Source organism: Pelophylax lessonae (assembly GCF_965119305.1).
Source record: "Pelophylax lessonae genome assembly, chromosome: 3".
NCBI classification, from domain to species: domain Eukaryota; kingdom Metazoa; phylum Chordata; class Amphibia; order Anura; family Ranidae; genus Pelophylax; species Pelophylax lessonae.
The window spans coordinates 434,889,407-434,913,219 of NC_138770.1; the positions used below are offsets into that span (position 1 = coordinate 434,889,407).

Below are 23,813 nucleotides of genomic sequence, written 5' to 3' on the forward strand. Positions count from 1 at the left end.
ATCGGTTTTTCGTTGCCGATACTGATATTTTGGCCAATACATGTTGGTATTGGCCGACATTTTTGTACATTTTAAAAAAAAAATTTTGACAGGTACTTTTGTGGAGGGATCTGGGGGGTCTAAAAGACCCCAAACCCCCTCCTTTGCACTTAAAACCATTCAAAATGCCAAGTTTGGCTGTTTTAAATGCTGTCATTTTTTTTAAACTGGCGCGAGACAGTACCCGGAAGTGATGTCGTGATCTTTATTCTAAGCAAAAGAATCCTGATTCTCATTTTATTTTATCCAGAATCATGCAGCTCTAAACTGATTGTAAAGTAACTTAAAGTGGTATTAAAGGTTCAGCTTTTTAAAAAAAAAAAAATACCAAACATGTCATACATGCTCTGTGCAAAGGTTTTGCAGCGCAGCCCCGATCATCTTCTTCTGGGGTCCCCCGTCGACGCTCCTTGCTTCTTCTCCACAACCAGTGCCCCTACCAAGCCAATTGCTATGGGGGCACTGGTGCATGCTCCCATCCATGTCCATAAGACACAGAGCTGCTGCTCAGGCCCCGATCCCCCCCCCCCCCCCCACGCACACACTCACTCTCAACTCATTTGCCCACTGGCTGTGATTGACAACGGTTCCCTCTGCTGTCTCAGCCAATGGAGAAAGAGTTCTGGGAAAGCCAAGGCTCTGGTGCAAGTCGCTGGATCGAAAGGGGGCTCAGGTGCATATTAGGATGGCTGTAGAAGGACCAGCACACACTAGGTTTTTTACCTTCATGCATAGAATGTGTGAAGGTAAAAAAAACATTCAGCCTTTACAACCACTTTACCACTAGACTGAATATTCTGCCCCAGGGTACATGTCATGCACCCCATTTAGTTAAAATCATCAAACATTCTACATATCTGCATGGCCAGAAATGAAACCCTGTGCACAAAGCTGTAAATTAAAGCTGAACTGTAGGCATATATGCAAAAACACAATTTAATATGGTTAAATATTTTTTTTTAAAAAAAATCAGAGGTATTTCAAATACAAATACCCACATTTTGCAAGTATTATGCCTCATGTATTCTTTTGTACAACAGTCCTGCTGCTCCATCGCTGTCCAATCACAGACTAGGGTGAAAAGAAGTGACCTTGTTGGGTTTCTTAACTGCATAAGGTAAATGTCAGGTCACATAGCTGGCTGTGCTATATGGCAGGACTGTGTATGGTGCCTCACAAATATGTATAGTTAATGTATTTTGCCATTTGCTTGGAGTTCAGCTTTAACAGACATTACTAATAGCGAAGTCTATTAAAAGGAGAAAGTAATTACCGTATTTTCCGGCTTATAAGACGACTGGGCGTATAAGACGACCCCCCTTTTACATGATCTACCGGTAATACTTATACTTAGGTTACCTTGGAAATATTATACTCGGCGTATAAGACGACCTCCCATTTTTGGGGGATTTTTTTGAGGTTTTAAAAGTAGTCTTATACGCCAGAAAATACAGTATATGAAAAAAAATCACTAAATCAAAACAATTCTAGGTGCATAAAAAAACAATTTTAACATGTCAAGCAACTGCTATTAAAAAGGTACATATGGGAAGAAAACACTTTGTTAAAATGCTATTACCTATTAATAATGTGCTTTTGTATTAAAATAATTTTATTTCAAATATGACCATTCAGTAAAATGTAACTTTCAATACTGAAATTAGAATACAAGCATATGTTCACAAAATTCTTCATCAGTAAAACTGCTGGTTTAAAATGAGCGGAGCTTTTTTATGAAGAACGTCTCAGGAAAAATATGCTTATGTAGCAGAGTTCAGTCAGCATATATTATTCGGTTTAAGGGTTTGGGTCCAAAATACCAGCAAGCACCATCTATTGCCTCGGCAAACCAATACAGATTGAATATCTAAAAGTAGCACTTAAAAATCCCTGCTGAAAATGATCAAATACAAAAATAAAAATACTTTCTAAAATATAATTAGACATTATCGTCCCCTTTTTGGAAAACTGTACATAAAACCACTGTAAAATTGATAGCAACAGTGAAAAAAAAAGTAAGAAAATAGTTTTTGAAGGAAAATGCTTGCTTTATCTTGCAAAGGCCTTTTTTTGGCGCTCTTTCACAATGTCATCAGGGGAAGGCGTTTGAAAATCAAAAGGGATCAGTGCTGGGTGACCCAGGTCACCAATTACAGCTGATGAATTATGCTGGTGGTCCTGATGAAGCATTAAGACAGTGTTTCTGCATGGTTTTGGAATGTATCTATAACATAAACTTAAAGCAAACGCAGAAGGTCTGGCTTTTAAAGTCTTTACACAATGGGTACGTTTTTTAAGATTCTTAGAAAATGTTTGAGGGTAAGAATTTCTGGAACTAGAATGTTTTGACTTTAGAGGTACTGAAGCTGCTGACTGCATGCTAAGACTAGGAGGATAAGCGTCAACAGGTTTACTAATGAGAGAGCGGAGATCAATATTTGAATCAGTTTCAGTCAAAGGCATAGAAAACAAATTGAAGTCACCAAAAACAGGCTTGTCAACTTCAGCAATTAGATCAGACAGAGAAATCTGTGGCTCCTTAACAGCAGTCGGCTGAGTAACAGCCAGCGATGACAAGGATGTTGTCAATGATGGGACATCACTTAATATATCACACAGATCTGACAACTGAGAAATCGGTGCAATAGAGCCAGCCTGCAATTCTACATCTGGATTCCTCTGTGGAGTTTCAATACAAAGGTCTTGAAGGACATTCCTCTCTTTATGCTCCAGGATCAGATCTGTCAGTGATGGACTTCCAAATTTGGGGACAGACAAATTTTCTCCATCAGAAGACATACTATCCTCAGAATGTAAAAATGAACTTAGACTGCCAAATAAATGTATCTGTTCATTTAAGATAGGATTTTCTGGTGCATGTTTTGGAAGTTTAGGAACAGAAGATGCTTGGTAACTGTTCAAGACACCCAAAGAGTCATGGTTTAAAGAATCTTTATGGTCTGACCCCTTTACAGATCCACTTTTTGATTGGTCTAGTTGCAATTCCATTAAATTTGGAATATCGGCTGTATGTTTAGAGTGTTTGGCTATTTCAACAGCTTTTGTTGCCAACAGACCTGAACCCTCTGACATTTTTGGATGTGAAAGTAATTCAGACAGACTCATTTCAGAAAAAGCAGGCTTTGAACTACAAAGGTTTGAATGTGAACTTTCATTTATCAGGTCAGATAAAGACAGACAAGAAGCAAAGTCAGAAATTAGACTTTCCTTCCCATTGTCAGTCTGGTCAAGAATGGTTTTTAATGGTTTTTTCACTGTGACAAAATTGTTGGACTCTGTTGGTACTGAAATATCGGTATACTGTGAACTGTGTTGAACACGACAACAAAAAACGTGGTCACTAGATAGGTTGTGTTTAGAAGAATATATGGCTTCTTACCTTACAAAGGCCAACATTTTTCATGATAACAAGATTAAAATAAAGGGTCCGGGGCACATGTTCAACAGCACAAAGAGAAGGGAAAAAAAACACAAAAGGCATTTATTTGCCAAATATCAAAATAAAACTTGTGGCACAATTCATTTAAAACTAGCCTTCAAGGATGAAAAAATACATTTTTTTTAAAGTTTTGGATAGAGTGCATAAGGGTTAAACTTTTTTCAAGTTAATCTCTGGTCTTTTTTCCCCACTGGGGATATCTCCCTTAATTTCCTGCCCTGGAGATCAGAAAAAAACAAAACAGGAAATCAGAAGAAATCCCACCAAAGTGGGGGGAATACCCATATTAAGCTGGCCATACGCTAGCAGATTTCTTAAAATAAACAGAAAAAAGCACCTAACAAAATATAAGTGAAATATTAAAGTGATGTCGCTGCCCCTTTAAGTGTCTGGCAACACTCAAAACAATGAATTTATGAAAAAGGCAGAGCGCTGACCATTGGATTAATGTGCAGACAATGTAAAATAAAAAAAAAATAAAAAAAAAAAACATCAACGCATGCAAAATCTATATGCAGTTATACATAAACATCCTATTAAACAAAAAAAAAAAAAAAAAAAAAAAACATAATGTCAATAAACATGGGTGAATAAATTACATCCCAAAACCGTGCAGATGATGATGAAATACTTGTGTCTTCTTTCTATATTGACATGTGCTCCACCTCGTGTAGTATAAATGCAAACTTAACAAATAAAAGTGATCAAAAATGGCCCAATCAGCATGTATCACAATAGTTCCTCTAGAGATGTGGTAAAGGATCCTCAACACCTTCCAGCAGTACACAGACATCAGAAACCTCTTTCCGTTATAAATAGTGGCAGATGCCATGCAAAGAAAAGGTCATCTAGTATAGTAATTATTCAATCATCCAACAAGTAAAATATATAGCAATGCACTTACATAATATGGTGCCAAAAAGCACCAATGTAAGCAGCCTGTGTATCACAGAAGAGGAGTGCACCGCCGCTCCTAATTTCAGAGTCGACGTGTGTTGCACGTACGGGAATTACCGCCAAGGCATAAAAAGGCACATAGAGGAATCTGCACAAATACTTTCTTTTTTATGTGTTCATGCAATGTAAATGACAACAACTATTACTAGCAGCATGCTATTTCATCACCATCATTATACTCTAAGAAAAATGGGATTTTTGACTTACCGTTAAAAAAACAATTTCTCTGATGCTCATTGTCGGACACAGCTCCTGATATTCTTAACTACTGGGTTATACTGCCCCCTACAGGAGTAGGACATTAGGCAGAAAAAAAGTCTGGCTACGCCTATGGGCAGTCCCAGGGGGTATACTCCCTCTCTTGGCTACACCTATGAGCAGTCACAGGGGGGTATACTACCTCTCTCTGCTTTAGGTACTCAGTTTTGTTACAAGCAGTGTCAGAGAAAATACAACTCCACAGAGGGGTGAGTGTGGTGTCCGTCAATGAACATCCGCAAAATGGATTTTACAGTAAGTCAAAAATCCCATTTTCTCTTTCATTCATTGACAGACACAGCTCCTGATATTCTTAACCACTGGGACGTCCCAAAGCAGTGTCAAACATGAGGGGTGGGAACAGCAAGAAAAAATTCCCAAGGCTAAACCAAAGCCAACAAGGCAACAGCGGCTCAACCAAAACAACTGGAGCCAACCTGAAAAAAAAAAATAATGCAACCTCAAAGAGGACCAAGTCCCCTAAACAGCAGCCTGCAAAACCTTGCGACCAAAAGAGGCATACGCAAATGCCAACACATCCATTTTATAGAACTTTGTGGAAGTCTGCACCGAGGACCAGGTGGCCACCTTGCAAACCTGTGTCACCGACGCCTAATGACGGAAGTCCCAGGAGGCACATAGCGTCCAAGTAGATTGTGCCTTGATAGGGAAAGGAGGAACCTGATCCCTGATGAAATAGGCCTGAATTACCCTCTATCTGGAATTGGTCGCAGAGGAAGCGGGCAACTCAGTACGAGACCCATCCATAAGCACAAATAGTGAGTCTGACTTCCTTAAAGACTCCATAGCTGCGAGGTACACCCCCTAATTGCCCGAACCACATCCAAGGCATGCAAGGCAATTTCCTTAGGATTTCTTTGCCTGGGACACAGGGAAGGCAATACAATGTCTTCATTCAATTGGAAATCAGAGACAACCATTATCTCTGTGAACCACCAAGTAAGGCGAATGACAGGATAATGCCGCAATCAACACAATGTCTTAATTTCCATCTTCTGAGACAGCGTAAACAGGGGAAATCTCCCGAAGAATCTCAACCGTAAACTTCTGGGGGACCAAAAGCACCAAATTGAGGTCCCAAGGCGGCAACGGAGACAGCACTGGAGGAACCAAATGGCAAACACCCTGAAGAAAAGTACACACCAGGGAGTGTGTGGCCAAGGGTCGTTGAAAGAAGACCGCCAAAACCCACATCTGGCGTTTGGTGGTACTCCAAGCCAATTTCTGTTCAACCCCCCATGAAGGAAGGTCAAGATTCGAGCCACAGAGAAGGAGCAAGGATGAACCCCAAGGGACTCACACCACAAGATGTACATCTTTTCCACATACAATGGTAGATCTTCCTAGAAGTAGATTTTCTAGCTTTTAACAGCGTTGGAATCCCCGATTCAGACCATCCCCTATCCTTCAGTACCTGGCTTTCAACAGCCAAGCCGCGAAAGCCAGCGACTGTAAAACCAAGTGGAAGATTGGCCCTTGGGACAACAGATCCTCCCTGAGAGGAAGCTTCCAAGGAACCAGACCAGTGTGCCAAGCCCGGCGAGGCCAGTCTGAGGCCACTAAGGTGACCAGAATCCATTCTGCCTTGATCCTGCGTAGAAGTCTTGGCAGAAGCTTGAGAGGAGGGAAGGCGTAAATCAGACGATACTGACCCCACAGGGCCACCAGCGCATCTGTGGCATCCGCCAGAGGATCCCGTGATCGTGCAATGAACCTCTGCACCCTTCTGTTGAGCCGAGACACCAACAGATCCACCATGAGGGTGCTCCACCAGAGACACAACTGATGAAACACCTCCGGATGAAGAGACCATTCCCCCTGGTCCAACGCCTGCTGACTGAGGTAATCTGCCTGCCAGTTTTCCACTCCCGTATGTGTACAGCAGAAAGAGCGGGAACAAAGGTTCTGCCCACCTGAGAATGCCGGCTACCTCCAAAGCCGCCAGGACACTTCTTGTGCCCCCTTAGTGATTGGCAGAAGCCACGACTGTGGCATTGATTGTCTGATTAAATGCGCACTGGACATCCTTGGAGATGATCCGTCCAATAATCCAGGCACAGTCTGATCGCTCAGAGCTCCAGGATATTGATCGGTAGTCTGGACTCTTCCAGGATTCAGACCCCCTGAGCAGAATTTCTGTCAAGAACGCCTCCCCACCCAGACAGGCTGGCATCCGTGGTGACCACCGTCCAATACAAGGGAAGGATTTGCCCTGCCAGAGCACCGAAGAACAAAGCCACCACATCAGGGACCCTTTTGCACCCCGGCTCAGCTGGATTTGGTTGGCCAGAGACTGCGGAGTCTTGTCCCATTTGATCAAAATCTCCCTTGCAGGGACCTTGTACAGAACCATGCAAACAGGACCGCCTCAAAAGGTAGACACCATCAGGCTCAGAACTCACATGCAAGTTCGGAGGAATGACCGTCTGCAGGACAGCAGGAGGAGAGTTGTAGCCTGCAGTTTCTGGAGTTTATCCAGAGAAAGGAGTACTCTGGCTAAGGCCGAGTTCAGAGTCAGACCCAGATAGTCGTTTCGTGGAAGGAACCAAGGCAGACTTCTGAAGATTCAGAATCCAGCCAAACATCCTCAGGGTTCGTATGGAAATCTCCAGATTTTCCACCAGCAGAGTAGGAGACTCTTCTCGCAGAAAAGGGTCATCCAAGAAGCCCAGGACAGCGATCCCCTGCTGACGTAACAATGCTAGCACAGGGGCCAACACTTTCGTGAAGACCCGAGGAGCGGAGGCAAGACCAAATGGTAAAGCCACAAACTGATAATGCTGCTCTCCCACGGCAAAGCGGAGGAAGCGTTGGTGACCGACCCATATTGGAATGTGAAGGTAAGCATCTTTGATGTCGATATAGGCAAGAAAATCCCCTTGATGCAGGGAAGCCACCACCATGCGAACAAACTCCATTCTGAACTTCTGCACCTGCACAAGCAGTTCAGAACCTTGAGGTCCAGGATTGGACGCACCTTGACCTCCTTTTTGGGGACTGTAAACAGGTTTGAGTAAAACCCCTGAAAACATTCCGAAGTCGGAACAGGACAATCACCACTTGAAGTAAAAGGTCTTGCAATGCCCCAAAGAGAGCCTGTAGGCGGACCGGGGTCAGTTGCACGTTGGAAGGAAAGAATCTTTCCGTAGGGTAAAATACGAAACTCGATTTTGTAGCTGGACCGTATGACTTTGTGGGCCCACTGATCTTGTACCGGTGAAGTCCATGAGTCCAGGAACCAACAAAGATGTCCCCCACCCCAGATACAGGTGAGGGCGCACCTTCAAAATGAAGGGGCCTTGTCCTCAGGTCTGGAAAAGCCCACTCGTGACTTGCCAGACCAAGTTCGCTTGGATTCTCCAGAGGTGGCCCTGAAGGGCTTCGATTCCTTGTCAGTTGACCAAGGGACGTAAAAAAAATTTTTGAGCCGAGGAGGGGGGCCCTTGCCCTTAGTAGCCTGTGGAAGACAGGTACTCTTTCCCCCTGTGAGACCTTTAATGAGGTCCTCCAAGGTAGCACCAAACAGGCGATCTCCTTAAACAGGAAGATCAGTCAAGGCCTTTTAAGAAGTCTGGTCCACACACCAGCATTTGAGCCGAAAGACACGCCGAAGGACCACTGTCGAAACCGAGAGCCGAGCCACTAGGGGAGCCGCATCCAAAGTGGCATTACAGATAAACTGCAGCCCCTAGACCAGCCGGTCCGCCAGCTCAGCAAAGGCAGGGGGAGCTGTTCCCCCTCCAGGTAACGGCGCAAGTGCTTAGCCCACTCGGTCAGAGTTTGCGAACCTAGAGAAATAGTAAATACCAGCCTCATTGTTGAACCAGCCAGCGTTTACATATGGCCCACCCCCAAAACCCCCAAGGGGGAGAGGGGGGGGCAGCTGTTCCCCCTCCAGGTCACGGCATAAAAGCTTAGCCCACTCAGTCAGAGTTTGCGACACCAGGGTAATGGTGAATATCGGCCTCAGTGCCAAACCAGCCAGGGTGTACATATTGCGGGCCACAGCCTCCGCCTTCCTATCAGCCGGGTCCTTAAAGGCCAGGGACTCTTCAGCTGGAATCATGGTTGCCTTGTTTAAGGTGGAACAGTCCACTTCTTAAAGCGGTTGTATACCCACCCCAAAAAAAAAAACAAACCCTGCAGGACAATTGCATAATGTGTTAGTATGCATCGCATACTAGCACATTATGAAATACTTACCTTCGAATGAAGCCACGACACGGTCGCCCAGACACCGCTGAGGCAGCTGACATGTTCCCTCGGCAGCTCCGGCGCTGAGTGGCCAGAGCCGCGATGAGGTCACTACCTTATTATAGGCTTACCTGTAGGTAAAAGTTAAAAAGCGGAGTATAGTACCGCTTTAAGAAGGGACTCCTTATAGGGGTATGGCCTAGCAAAGCGCTTAGGGACCCCAAGGGACACTTTGGCCGTCCCCACTCTGTAGTGACAATTCTGTAAAAATAGGAGGGGAAAGAGAACACCTTTGCCACTCTTGAGTGGCTTGTGAGTGCAAAAGGGGACCTGTGCCTCCATCGCAGCTGCGTCCTCCCATCTTTAGGGTCTCACGCACAGATACAATCAGTGCATCCCCCAGTGCATTTTCGTGCACGGTTGCAGAAGTGAAGAAATCCTCCTCACTATCTGTGGATTCAGGGTGCATGGTCGCAGACCCATGCAGGGTGACTCGCATCCACGGCCAAATCAGATTCAGGATCTGAGGGGACAGATGAGGCAGGTGGGAGGCAGGGGGCGCTTTTTATTTTTGCCAGTCCGTCGCCCAAAAGCCAACTCCACCCGGGACACAAAGGACTCCATGACCGCCGTCAGTACGTTGATGGATGGATCGGACCCGGAGGGTCCTGCGGTCTCAAGAGAGGGGATCAGGTGGGGAGATGTGCTCTAAAAGACCCCATCAGTCACCAGGGGGACCCTACAAAAAAGTGTAAAACACTACTTAGAGACACCCTCACCGCTCGGGCAGCAAACCCGGTTGCCAGTCACAAAGCCCCAATCAATCCTCAGCAGAGAGGGAGAGGAGCCCACCAGACTCACTACTACAGAAACAAGGCACCGCATGCACCAGGAGAATTTACACTGCAAGTACGGTGATTCGGAAAGGATCCAGGAGTCAGCACCAGGGGATGAGGAGGGGCTGCCGCCGCCAAAATCGACGCCCATAGGGCTCAACTGTCATGGCTGCTGCTGTTTTCTATGGTAAACCACAGCAAAATGGCCGCCGGACTACAAACATGGCCGCAGTGCATTTCAGCACAAAGGCTACAAGAAAATGGCAGCACCACAAGGCTCCCAGGGACTCAGGAGTGATACTTAGGCCTCAAGACAGGCACAGGTAGGACGGGGGGCACTGGCAGGAGCCCCCACCAGGTACAATACCCCCCCGCGTGCAGCCGATTGTCCAGCCGCCGCCAGCATAGCGCCCAGACCACCCATACAGCCCCAGCATTAGTGGGGGGGATGCCAAATGGGAGGGAGGGGGACCCGGGGGTCTGACCGTCCCATTGAGGGGCCCGCATCCACCCCAAAACTTTCAAGGGGGACAGCTAGTCACCATATCAGGACTCGGGCCGAGACCCGGTCGTATGCGACCTCACGAGGCATTTAACTCGCAGGCCAGCCCCCGTCCAGAGCGAAGCTGAGGTCTGCGCGTGCCCGATGGCCAGACTGGGGTGACCACTGGATCTAGTTTAGCTAGCCCGTCACCCAGTCTAGCCGTTGATTGCAGATCTCACAGGAAAAACTAGGAGAAAAAATCCATCTAAAAGAAAACATTTTGCCAGGACCAGAGATTGTGACAAAGCACCACTTTATCTCTTATGAATCACAAAGTAAGGTGAACGACAAGACAAGCTGCCACCCTACGCGGAGAAGAAAAAACCACCAAGAAGGCTATCTTCTGGGACAATGTAAGCAGAGGAATCTCGCAAATATTTTCCAACAGCGGTTACTGAAGAACCGACAGCACCAAAGTGAGATCCCTTGAGGGCAATGGAGACCTCACTGGGGGAGCCAAGTGGCGAACCCCCTGAACAAAGGTGCGAACCACAGAAAGTGTAGCCAAAGAACGATTAAAGAAAACCGTTTTACCCGAGGCCAGACGCTGCTCCACACCTCGTCGGAGAAAAACCAAACTCCGAGTCACCGAAAAGGAGCAGGGGTGAACCCCAAGAGAGTCACATCCGCAAAGTACGCTCTTCAAACACGATGGTAAATCTACAAAGAAGTAGATTTACTAGCTTACAGAGAGTGGGAATCACTGATTCAGACAACCCTCTAGCCTTCAGCACCTGGCTTCCGATAGCCAAGCCGTTAAAGCCAGTGAATGTAAAGCAAGATGGAAGGTAAGCGTCCTTACTATCAATAGAGGCCAGAAGATCCCCCTGACATAGGGATGCCACTACCGTATGTATGGACTCCATTCAAAACATCTGTATCCGCACAAAGTGGTTCAGAGCTTGGTCCAAGATTGGACGCACCTCGTTTTCCTTCCTGGGACCTGCAAAACATGAAACAAACATTCCGATTCTGAGACCGGAACCATCCCCCCTTGTAGTAGCAACCTCTCTGGAGAAGACCAAAGGCTCGATCTTGTAGCCGGACCAAATCAGCCCGTGGACCAACTTGTCTTGAATCAGGGAGATCCACGGGTCCAGAAAGAAGCGAACACGTCCTCCCCTACCCCAGATACAGGTGAGAGCGCCCTTTCAGGCAGAAGGGGTGTCTGTCACACCATGGGACCAGGTAGGCACCACTCCGGGCAGACCACCCCCCCATCTTGGAATAGGGGGTGCTGCAGGCCAGAAGTAAGCTGCGACTCAGGTCGTGACCAGGGCTATGCGCCCTCACAAGGCATTTTAACTCGCCGGCCAGTCCCCTTCCAGTGGGGCTGTGTCGCGGACGACCTAGCGCGGAGCTGAGGCCTGCGCTCCTTCGCTGGCCACACTGGGAATACTGTAGGGATCTAGGATATCCAGTCCGTCGCCCAGTCCGGCAGTTGATTGTAGTTCTCACAGGAACCAAATTGATTGTAGTTCTCACAGGAACCCAGTTGATTGTAGTTCTCACAGAAACAAAAAGTAATAAAAGAAAAAACTTGGTTTAAAAAAGAAAAAATGCCAGAACCAGAGATCCCAGCAAGGAACTAGAACCTTACTCCTGACTAGGCAGAAAAAAAACTGAAGAGCTAGAGCAGGAGGTGGGAGTATACCCCCTGGGACTCAAACTCTTAACCTATTTCCGGCTAGTGTCCTACTCCTAGGAAGAGCAGCATAACCCAAGGGTCAAAGAAGATATGGAGCTGTGTCTGTCAATGAACAAAAGAGAAAATAAGTTTATCACAAAAGTGATTCATGTATATGTGTACCCATCACACCAGCATTTCCAATTCTGGGCACCTCAATTTTGGTACAACTCTAAAATCTAATATCTGCGTTACGGCTAGCATTGGCCCATGATTTAAGTATAGCCCAATATCTAGATAGTTCATGTGATAGGATAGTTGACGGTTAAGTTACTTTGGCTTAGAGTCACAGGGGGACCCTTCAGCCCTTTTGCTGTCTGAGCCATTTTTTTTTGCACAAAACAAAATGAGCATTTTAAGCCTGAAGGTTGCTTAAAACCCTTAAAACATTATATTGTTTCTAAAAGCAGAGACCCTGTAGAATAAATTGTGACAGCACTGTATTATGCCACATGCTATATTTGCTACTGTATATGAAGAATATATCTTCATGAAAATATACACTTAAATTAATTTTAGTCCATTAAAAAAAAAAAAAAAACACACACCTGCTTTGCTCCCTTGCTCAAAGCTCAACAGCTGGCTTTTACTGCGCCCCAATCACAAGTGTAAACGAGCCCGTATACCCCAATTTTTTGGTGCAACCTAACCAATGAGTATAGTGCATCCGGAAAGTATTCACAGCGTTTCACTTTTTCCACATTTTGTTATGCTACAACCTTATTCCAAAATGGAATAAATGTATTATTTTCCTCAAAATTCTACAAACAATACCCCATAATGACAATGTAAAAAGTTTGTTTAAAATCTTTGCAAATTTATTAATAAATAAAAAACAAAAATCACATGTATATAAGTATTCACTTTGTTGAAGCACCTTTGGCACCAATTACAGCCTCAAGTCTTTTTGAGTATAATGCTAAAAGCTTGGCACACCTTTTTTTTTTAGACCTTATCTCCCAATCTTCTTTGCAGAACCTCTCAAGATCCATCAGGTTGGATGGGGAGCGTTGGTGCACAGCCATTTTTAGATCTCTCCAGAGATGTTCAATCGGGTTCAAGTCTGGGCTGCGGCTGGGCCACTCAAGGACATTGTTGGGAGGAGTGGTCCTGTAGTCACTCCTTTGTTATCTTGGCTGTATACTTGGGGTCGTTGTCCTGTTGCAAGATGAACCTTTCCCCCAGTTTGAGGTCCCGAGCGCTCTGGAGCAAATTTTTATCAAGGATGTCTCCAAGTATATTGCTGCATTGATTTTTCTCTCAATCCGGACTATTCTCCCAGTTTCTGCTGCTGAAAAACATCCCCACAGCATGATGCTGCCACCGCCATGCTTCACTGTATGGATGGTATTGCCAAGGTGATGAGCGGTGCCTGGTTTCCTCCAGACATGATGACGCTTGCCATTCAAGCCCAAGAGTTCAAACTTTGTTTCATCATACCAGAGAATTTTGTTTCTCATGGTCAGAGTCGTTCCTTTTGGCAAACTCCTGGAGGGCCATCATGTGCCTTTTAATGAGGCGTGGCTTCTGTTTGGCCACTATACCATACAGGCCTTATTGGTGGAGTGCTGCAGAGATGGTTGTTCTTCTGGAAGGTTCTCCTCTCTCCACAGACAAACGCTGGGGCTCTGTCAGTGACCATCAGGTTCTTGGTCACCTCCCTGACTAAGCCCTTCTCCCCCCGATTGCGCAGTTTGGCCGGGTGGCACGCTCTAGGAAGAATTCTGGTGGTTTCAAACTTCTTCCATTTACGGATAATGAAGGCCACTGTGCTCATTGGAACCTTCAATTCTGCAGAAAGTTTCCTGTACCCTTCCCCAGATTTTTGCCTCGATACAATCCTGTCTCGGATTCGACTTCATGGCTTGGTTTTTGCTCTGACATGCAGTGTTAACTGTGGGACCTTATATAGACAGGTGTGTGCATTTTCAAATCATGTCCAAACAACAAAAAGGTGAACTCAAATCAAGTTGTAGAAACCTCTCAAGGGTGATCAGTAGAAACAGGATGCACCTGATCTCAATTTTGAGTGTCATGGCAAAGGCTGTAAATACTTACGTACGTTTGATTTGTTTTTTAATCTTAATAAATTTGCAAGATTTCAAACAAACTTCTTTTTACCTTGTCATTTTTGGGGCATTGTTTGTAGAATTTTGATAAAAATAATGAATTGAATTAATTTTAGAATAAGGCTGTAACAACGTTAAGCGCTGTGAATACTATCTGGATGCGCTGTAAACAGGTAACAAATGTGTTGAGCCTCAAAAATGTAGTTAGTTAACAGTGAATGATGTCCCTAGAATTTTTACTCTCAATTTAGTGTGCATAGCAATACCCAGTACGTGTGGCACAATCATAATTTTCATACAGATACACATTTGAGGTTTTTGATCATGTTTGTGTACTTGGGGCGGATGGGCAATAAATAATTTAGGGTATTTTTTTCTAATTACCTTGATTAAGATCTAAAAATTTTTTATTGTTATCACAAGTGGGCTGATAAGCCTGCAGTATCTCACAAAAGTGAGTACACCCCTCACATTTTTGTAAATATATTATATTTTCATGTGACAACACTGAAGAAATTACACTTTGCTACAATGTAAGGTAGAGAGTTTACAGCTTGTATAACAGTGGAAATTTGCTGTCCCCTCAAAATAATTAAACAAACAGCCAAAAATGTCTAAACCGCTGGCAACAAAAGTGTGTACACCCCTAAGTGAAAATGTTCTAATTGGGCCCAAAGTGTCAATATTTTGTGAGGCCATCATTATTTTCCAGTACTGCCTTAATCCTCTTGGACATTGGAGTTCACCAGAGCTTCACAGGTTGCCACTGGAGTCCTCTTCTACTCCTTCATGACGACATCACAGTGCTGGTGGATGTTAGAGACCTTGTGCTCCTCCACCTTCTGTTTGAGGATGTCCCACAGATGCTCAATAGGGTTTAGGTCTAGAGACATGCTTGGATAGTCCATCACCTTTACCCTTAGCTTCTTTAGAAAGGCAGTGGTCGTCTTGGAGGTGTGTTTGGGGTTGTTATCATGTAAATATCATGTGAATACTGCCTCACTGCTCAGTCTCCGAAGGGAGGGGATTGTGCCCTTCTTCAGTATGTCACAGTACATGTTGGCATCCATGGTTCCCTAAAACTGTAGCTTCCCAGTGCAGGCAGCACTCATGCAGCCCCAGAACTTGACACTCCCACCACCATGCTTGACTGTAGGCAAGATACACTTGTGTTTGTACTCCTCACATGGTTGCCGCCACACACGCTTGACACCACCTGAACCAAATACGTTTATTTTGGTCTCGTCAGACAACAGGACATGGTTCCAGCAATCCATGTCCTTAGTCTGCTTGTCTTCTGCATCATCTTTAGAAGAGGCTTTCTTCTGGGACAACAGCCATGCAGACCAATTTGATGCAGTGTGCGGCGTATGGTCTAAGCACTGACAGTCTAACCCTCCTTTTTTCAGATCCTCAGAAAGTTCTTTGCCATGAGGTGCCATGTTGAAATTCCAGTGACCAGTATGAGAGAGTGAGAGCGATAACACCAAATTTAACACACCTGCTCCCCATTCACACCTGAGACCTTGTAACACTAACGAGGTCACATGACACCGGGGAGGGAAAATGGCTAATTGGGCGCAGTTTGGAAACTTTCACTTAGGGGTGTACTCACTTCTGTTGCCAGCAGTTTACACATTAATGGCTGTGTGTTGAGTTATTTTGAGGGGACTCCAAATGGACACTGTTATACAAGCTGTAAACTCACTACGTTATATTGTAGCAAATTGAAATTTCTTTAGTGTTGTCACATGAAAAGATATAATAAAATATTTACAAAAATGTGAGATACTGTATGCAATAGCACAGTATAGGGGACAGGTTCTTTTTAACTCCTTGTCTACAAAAGTTACCTTTATAAATGTGCTAATATTTAAAGAGTTAAAGCAAGTGCTTAATAAGCTACAAATAGAATGGATCCCTGATAAAGAGCATCCATCACCTGCTCATGCTTCCACACAGGAGTCTTGATAAAAATAAGAAAGAAAAGTGTTAAAAATAATGAACTATTAAGAAGAACCATTCACTAATGGGAATCTCCAGTTTATACATTTACTGAAAGAGGAGACCCTGTAGAATAAAATGGTGGCAGTTGCAATTTTTAGGTTGCATATTGTTGATATTTCAGCAACTAATTATCAAACATGTGGTTTTATGACGAACTACACTAAATTAAATTTCAGTGCTAACAAAAACAACATAATACCCAAATTGTTGGTAAAATTTAAAAGAAGGAATTGTGTTGAGTAAATAGATACCAAACATGCCAAGCCTTAAAATTGTGTGTGCCTGTGAAATCATGAAAGATTATGGTACCCAAAATTGTCCATAGGCAACAGTTTAAAAGTCTTTACAGATAATCAGTTTGGAGTTTACTATGAATTATGGCTCTAGAATTATTGTTTTCAACCTGATGTTCTCCTCACATATTTGTGGCTCAATTTATGTTTATATACATATCTGCTATGCACACTTTTGCATTTGAGTGTGTACAGGGGCTACATGGTTGCTTTTATTTTTTTATTTTAGTAATTGTATTTATTTTATTTTCAGTAACATATTAGGGGTCAGTGTTAGATGGTTGGCTAAGTGTTAGACCTCTGTTAGTTCCATATTTGCAGTTCACAGTCTGCATAACTACTATGCAGGATCCTGTGTGATGTCTTTAGGATAAATTTGACATCTTGAATATTTAACATCCTGGGGGCCCTGAATACTGGAGTGCTCTGAGGAGCAAAGTTAGACCCTTTAACCACTTGCCGACCAGCCGCCATACATATACAGCAGCAGGTTGGCACGTTCCCGCGAAACGACGTACCTGCCCACATCATGTGATTGCCAAAAAAATAAAATAAATTGAACAGTGTTTTTTTAGTATCACTTTTAATAAGATATTTCTGCAGTATATCCTGCAGTGCTAACAATAACAGGGTTTGGCAACCTTCCCTAAAGCTTGAAAGCAGCACAGAACATAAGGAGAGGATTGTGCCCATTATACAATAATTCATATATTATAATATTGCATTCTTTAATTAATGCTATGCAACAAAATGGACAATGGCCTGGGAAATTGGTGTAACTGTATTATGAAGTCCATAGATGGCTGCTGTGGACATCTATGGCGCTGACCAATCAGAATCTATCTGGTCCTCCTGCCGGAGAAGAGCAGGGATTTTAAATCACCAAATGGCTGGAGTGCCAACAGCTCAGCAACCCCAGAGGTAAGCAGAGCGAGAACCAGGGTGGTGGTGTTTTTCTGTAAAGGTAAACTAACCCTTTAAGTGGTATGGGCTTTTTTTCATGATGATCTTCCTTTAAAACTGTGATAATCCAGCCTGTGATTTTACAATGTTGGAATCTTGTCTTTTGCAACTCAAATTTGTACAAATAAAGAGATATTCTAACTACGAGGACACGTCTCAATTGCATATCATTGTGGCACCTGAAGTCTTAGTCATAGATAATACATACTTGTTACTTTGACTGTTTAACTATGTATCTTTCAGCTACCTATATAATCATATGCAGGTTGCGTAGCACCGGTTCCTGGGTTTTTAAGAATGGATTCCAGTTCCGAGTGAGATTTGTTCAAGCATGATTTTGTGATCTCTATCTAATCTTTACATAAACAAAAAATGAATTAAAAAAAAAAAAAAAAAAAACTACCTTTTGCTGGTTTCCCAGAAGAGGGCAAGTCTTGGCTCACAGGTTTGGTGCTTGTGTTGGTGTTGCAGTCCTGTTTGAACACAAGATCGAGGGCCTTGGAGACCTCAAACTGACATTTCAATGCCGCGTCAATCATAACTTGCTCTGAAACAGTCTCTCCCAGGACTTCCCTCATGTGCTCCAGGCATGAGAATAAACGAGCTAGAAGATAGAAAAATTACATTTATATAATACCCAAGGATTTGTAAATCAGAGAAAATCGCACTTTAGTAGTTACTCTTCGTGTTAAACGAAAAGCACAGAAACCGTTATATGTTTATGTAAAAAAGGATAAGTTCACCTTTGGGAACATGTAACATGTTCCTACTGCTGCATCCTTTCCCCAATCTGTTGCCTCTAGTGACAGCGAGCCAAGGACCTTCTCCACAAACTTGCTGTCATAATTCAATCATTCACGCAGTGCTGTGAATGGTAAAACTACAACTACAGTCAGTCTTTGCAGCAGACGGCTTGCAGATTTCAACAAAACAAGGACGCATGCATAAGGTCCCCTGTGCTCAACCATCCCCAAGTCTCCCACAGTATGCCTGTATTTCGACATCTCACCCCACTGACCCACAAGATCGGGACTCTGCGTCACTTCTGGGATGGCACGTGGCGTCACTTCTGGTCACCAGCATTTTGTCAATCTGACTTATTCGATATTTGATGGATCACTGAATGGGAAGTTTTTGGATTAAGAGGAATACCAATAGGTGCATCTATATCTGGTGAGTTATTCACACAACGGGGGATTGGTGGAGCACTTTGGGTGATTACTGAAATGAGAGATCAGCACCCTGGGCCTTTTTTCACATCACTTTCATCCTCACCATTTTGTCTTTGGGACTATTTGGGACCTTTTATACTTTAAGAGACACTAACATCCAGCGCCTCTGAAATCTATGGACTTTAATGATTTCTTAATTTGGTGATATTATTGTATTAGGAGGTTGCGAAAAGAATCATTTTTATTATTGTTACTGCTTTTAAATGGTGATTATAATGATTTAAGCGGTGTGGTTTTGAGATATATTTTATAGCACAGTGGTACAGTTATGTCTGTGAATGTCAGAGTTTTACAATGCCTCATGGGACGTGTAGTTCGGCAACAGCTGGAGGCCTGTAGTTTGGAGATCCCTGCTTAAGGGAATGTTAGCTGTACTCAGACCCCATTATCCAAGTGTTTAAAAAACATCACACCGATCCTGCATCCATGATTGGCTACTTGGAGACCTGTTAAAATGTGGTCAGTCACTGTGGCTCCACCCCCAGAAGTCCTCATTGCTATTTAAAGTGGACCCATCAGTAACTCTATAATCTTGAACAAAGTCTTGATATCTTCCAATTATACAGTACCAGGTCTTCCTCCTATTATTCAAAAACAGTTCTTGGGCTCTAGTTCGGTGACTGCGCCTAGACAAAATATTTTAGAGCCCATTCACACCAGGAATTGCATGTGAATCGCACAGGATCAAGCTGCGTGCTCCTGTGTGATTAACATGCAGTTCTGCACAGTGAGACAGTAATGGATTTTACACTGGTAAGAGACATGCTGGTAGGGTGTGTGAGTGAGGTGGATGTTTACACTTAAAGGAGTTGTAAAGTCAGAAGGTTTTTTATCTTTATGCATTAAGATAAAAAGCCTTCTGTGTGTAGCAGCCGTCCCAGCACCCCCTAATACTTACCTGCAGCTGTCAAAGTCAGTTAGCCAATCAGGAGAGAGGGGTGGGGCCAAACTGCAGCCCAGTGTCTGAATGGACACACTGAGCTGCAGCTCAGCTTGGGTGCCCCCTTAGCAAGCTGCTTGCTGTGGTGGCACTCGATAGGAGGGAAGGGCCAGGAGCTGGGACGGGGGATTCGAGAAGAGGATGATCTGGGCTGCCCTGTGCAAAACCACTGCACAGAAGAGGTAAGTATAACATGTTTATTTAACCACTTCAATACAGGGCAGTTACACCCCCTTCCTTCCCAGGCCAATTTTCAGCGTTTAGCGCTGTTGCATTTTGAATGACAATTGCGCGGTCATGCAACACTGTACCTAAACCAAATTTGGGTCATTTTTCCCCACAAATAGAGCTTTCTTTTGGTGGTATTTGATCACCGCAAGGTTTTTTATTTTTTGGTGCACAAATAAAAAAAGGCAGAAAAGTTTGAAAAAAAAAAAAAAGTTTTTTGTTTAGGTTATAAAATTTTGTAAATAGATACGTTTTTTCCTGCACTGATGAGCACTGATGAGGCCGCACTGACAGGCACTGATGGGGTGGCACTGATATGCAGCACTGATGGGCACTGATATGCAGCCCTGATGGGCACTGATATGTGGCACTGATGGGTAGCACTGATATGCAGCATTGGTGGGCACTGATGGGCACTAATAGGCAGCACTGGTGGGCAATAATGGGCACTGGTGGGCGGCAGTGATAGGTGGCAATGGTGGGCAGCACTGATAGGGAGAGCACCACTGGCAGGCTCTCTGAGCTCTGATTGCCATCCCTGGTGGCCATCCCTGGTCATCATGGGTGGGCATCCCTGGTGGCTCTAGTGGCAGCCCCCCCCCCCAGGGATGCACTGGTAATCAATGTTCTGATTACCAGCACAGACCCCCCCCCCTGTGATCAGTGAGTAATTAGCAAAAAAAAACGCTTCAAATTCACTGATCCCCTGGCTGCAGCACAGATCCTCTCTTCTCCTCACTGACAGGATCTGAAGAGATCAAAGCCGTTACAACGGCTGTATTTACATTACATGACGGCTGTGATTGGACACAGCCATCATGTGATCAGGAGGGCCAATCACAGGGCCTTCCTGCCAAAACTTGTTGCTATGTGTCCGAGGGACACAAGCACATCGAGATCGCGCTGTTATGTACAGTGGCCGGGTGGGAGGTGGTTAAATAAAAAAAAATTAAAAAAAAGAGAGCTTACAATCACTTTAACAATTTGTGAATAGGAGAAATGATTGCACCACCAAGAATGAGATCCAGATGGCAATTAAGACCTCAGCCTACAACAATACCCCTTACCAGTATCAGTCCAATCCAGTACAGTGCCAACACTATTAAAATCCAACAATCTTTTGGTCATTCACCCTCTCCTCAACCTCCTATTGCATCCCCTATATTGCCATCAGGAGATGTTAGCCTTCATCAAGCCTTAACACAGGTCCCTTTGAAAATGCTGTTGGGATTTTATTAACACCATTTGCTCAAGCCCTGAGGAAGGAGGCGAGGCTTTTTCCCCCCCATTTTTTCCACTGTATTCAATGCGCTTAACTGGGCCTCAAAGTAAGATGAACTTTTGTGTCAGGAACTACTCCATTCACATTCAAGAATCTATCATATGGTGAGTATTTTCTTGTGTGGCTATTAGAGAGGTAGCAGCCTAGAACCAGAACAAGGTCCACCCATGCTATATTTCAATCAGAGATTAGCTTTAGAGAATAGATCCACTGGAACCAATGTTTATATCTATTGGTCCAGCTCTATTGCACACACACCAGGCTTTCCTATGTGTCAGCACTATCCGGTCTCTGATTTGACCTGTATATTAACCCCTGATCTACCTTATCTTTCAAACCTATATATTAACCCCCACATCACCCTTCTCCCATTGTATATGACTTGTACAATAACTCTTTTCACCTTCTGTTCCCTCTATGCACCTGTCCATGTACCCAAGTGCACCACTACCAAGTGTTCGGTTTAACCACTCAAAACCAGTATACTTCTTAATTTCCAAATAATTGCAGTCAAAAAAAAAAAAAACACAAAAATGAGTGGAACTCCGCTTTAAAGTTGTTGTAAACCTCAGACATAAAATATGAACAAAGCCTATCCCTCTCTAGTGTGTACTTGCTTCAATTAAGAGCACAAAATGTCACTTTTGTCTGCTGCTTTGTTCCTCTGCTATTAGCATGAATCACTTCTGACAAGTTTTCCTGACACCAATAGAAAAATAGTGACAGGGGAGGGTGCTCCAGCTGACTGACAGCCTCAGCTCTGTTCCTGTGTGAAGAAGGGTGTGTCCCTTCCCTCTGATCAGTTTACAGACTTTTCCACACATAGCTGTGGTGTATCAACTTAAGCTCTCCGACCTTTTTTTTTTTTTTTTTTCCAACTCTCAGAAAACATTTGTAGCAGGATTTCCAGCCTTTGTGCTGGATGTGGGTCTGCCAGGGTTACCGCTAGTAACAACAGCACATTTAAGCATGTTCTCCATCTCCAAGTGTGAGCACTGAGACAAGAAACAGTCCAGCATCTTTGGTTTTTGTATTTATTTTAGGAACTTGGATGGGAGACGGGAATAAGTGGGATACTCCTCTGGCTCGACTATACACAATGTAATAGGACAACTGAGAAAACACCTTCGACGCTGACTTGACGCCAGCTAAATACCGGTCAACGCCGGATGGCGCTTGTTTACACTGACTTGCTGTCTGTGAACTTGAACTGACTTCTGAAACTTCTTTGTGGCTCAAAAGTCCTTTGTACTGCTCCCTTTAGCCTTCCTGGCTGAGGTAGCCATTTGTAATAACTGCTGCAACTCTTAACTCTTCAGGGCCCACACACACTGGCACCCTCTTTCTCTTCAGGGTCTAGACACATAGAAAGGGGGTGCACAACTGCTGCACAGACTAGCTGGCTCCTGGATCCCTCTGACCTTCCGGAGTGGTCCCCTATCCTAGGCAGACCCCGGGACAGTTTACAGTACTCACGGAACTGCTTTCCTGGAAACTCCACCCCCCACATCTCCGCTTGGTCCTCAGCACACTGGATCCTTCTCTGCAGCTCAGCTCAACCTTCAGCCCACTAGGCCAGCCTCCCAGGACATCCGTTCCACATAACAGGAGAGACAGCCGTCACCTCCCTCCTGTGACTCTGCTTCCTGCCAAAGACCCCTGTCATGTGCTCCACTCAGACTTATATCCCCCCTCCCAGGATGCATTGCGGCAGAATCTGCCCTCTGGGATGGATACAAGTCCTGGTGTGCTATTGGTCAGGTTTCCTCCACTGTCCAATAAGAGCCCTCATTGGCTACAGTGGGGAGACTTCCCAACTCAACATTCACACCTGAGAACACATGACAGCCTGACTGATTAATTGGACCCTGCTGATAAGCAGACAAGGTCTCCCCTATAGGTTACCTAGCACCTACCTAGGAGGGTGCTACACATTTATAATTTAGGATTTTGAACAGATGTAAAGGAGAGAGGGCTTAGCACTGTGGAAGGGTGTGTACCCCCGAAACACGTCAGTTTGCCAGTATAGTGGGGTGTCTGCGTATGTGCATCCTGCACCACAAGGCATCTTCTGGTTTACATACTGTCACTTGCTGCACTTTTGTGAATATAAATTTTTACCAATTTAATATCTTCCCAATACATTTTTGATAATGCACCCGGTGATTACACCTTCTCTGTTTGTTTTCCCCCATCCTCTGCATTTGCCATGCATTCCAGCTAAGTCTGATCTCTCTGTAGAGGACCTCTGAGCACTTGGAGTGACTGCTTTTTCTTGTGTTATTTATTTTATTTTTTTTTAATTCTGATTATTGTAAATTCTGTATATTGTAGGCTCCGTTCACATGTAGGCGTTTTGGGGCGTTTTTGGGGAGTTTTTCTGCTCTAGGATCAGCTCTCAAAACGCCCAACAAGACAAATCCTATTCATTTCAATGGCCCCTGTTCACATCTGAGCGTTTTGACGCTGTAAGCAAAACGCCCAATGCTCAAAAAAGTACATGAGCTTCTTTTTGGGCAGATTACAGGCGTTTTCCATTGGTCTCTATTCAATCTAAAAACGCCTGCACAAAAATCGCGGTAAAAACTGCGCAAAAACGCTACGCTCAGGTGTGAATGTAGCCTTATTGTATATTGTAGCAACTCCAAATCCGCCGGGGACAGGTCAAGAGGGGCACTCCCAAACTGGACCCGGAAGGCGTGGCGGAACTGCAGGAACCGGAAAAAGTATGAGTTGGGCAGAGAAAATTTTGATTTTAATTGATGAAAGGTCATAAGTTCATCCCCCTGGCATATGTGGGATA

The 23,813-nt window shown here is 44.3% G+C and overlaps 1 protein-coding gene across 2 annotated transcripts in view; it reads right to left on the minus strand.

Moving 5' to 3' along the window:
* Nucleotides 1-23,813, minus strand: part of HBS1L (HBS1 like translational GTPase) — a 232,444-nt gene that overhangs the window by 164,544 nt on the left and 44,087 nt on the right. The window contains exons 4-5 of one of the 2 annotated variants that reach the window (XM_082249435.1): nucleotides 17,732-17,932; nucleotides 1,645-3,434 (exon numbers count right to left, since the gene is read on the minus strand). In XM_082249435.1, coding sequence (XP_082105561.1) covers nucleotides 2,089-3,434; nucleotides 17,732-17,932 — 1,547 coding nt within the window. In that variant the 3' untranslated portion in view covers nucleotides 1,645-2,088. Of the gene's footprint in view, nucleotides 1-1,644; nucleotides 3,435-17,731; nucleotides 17,933-23,813 lie in introns of those variants that run through there. The other variant, XM_082249434.1, reaches the window with a different exon arrangement.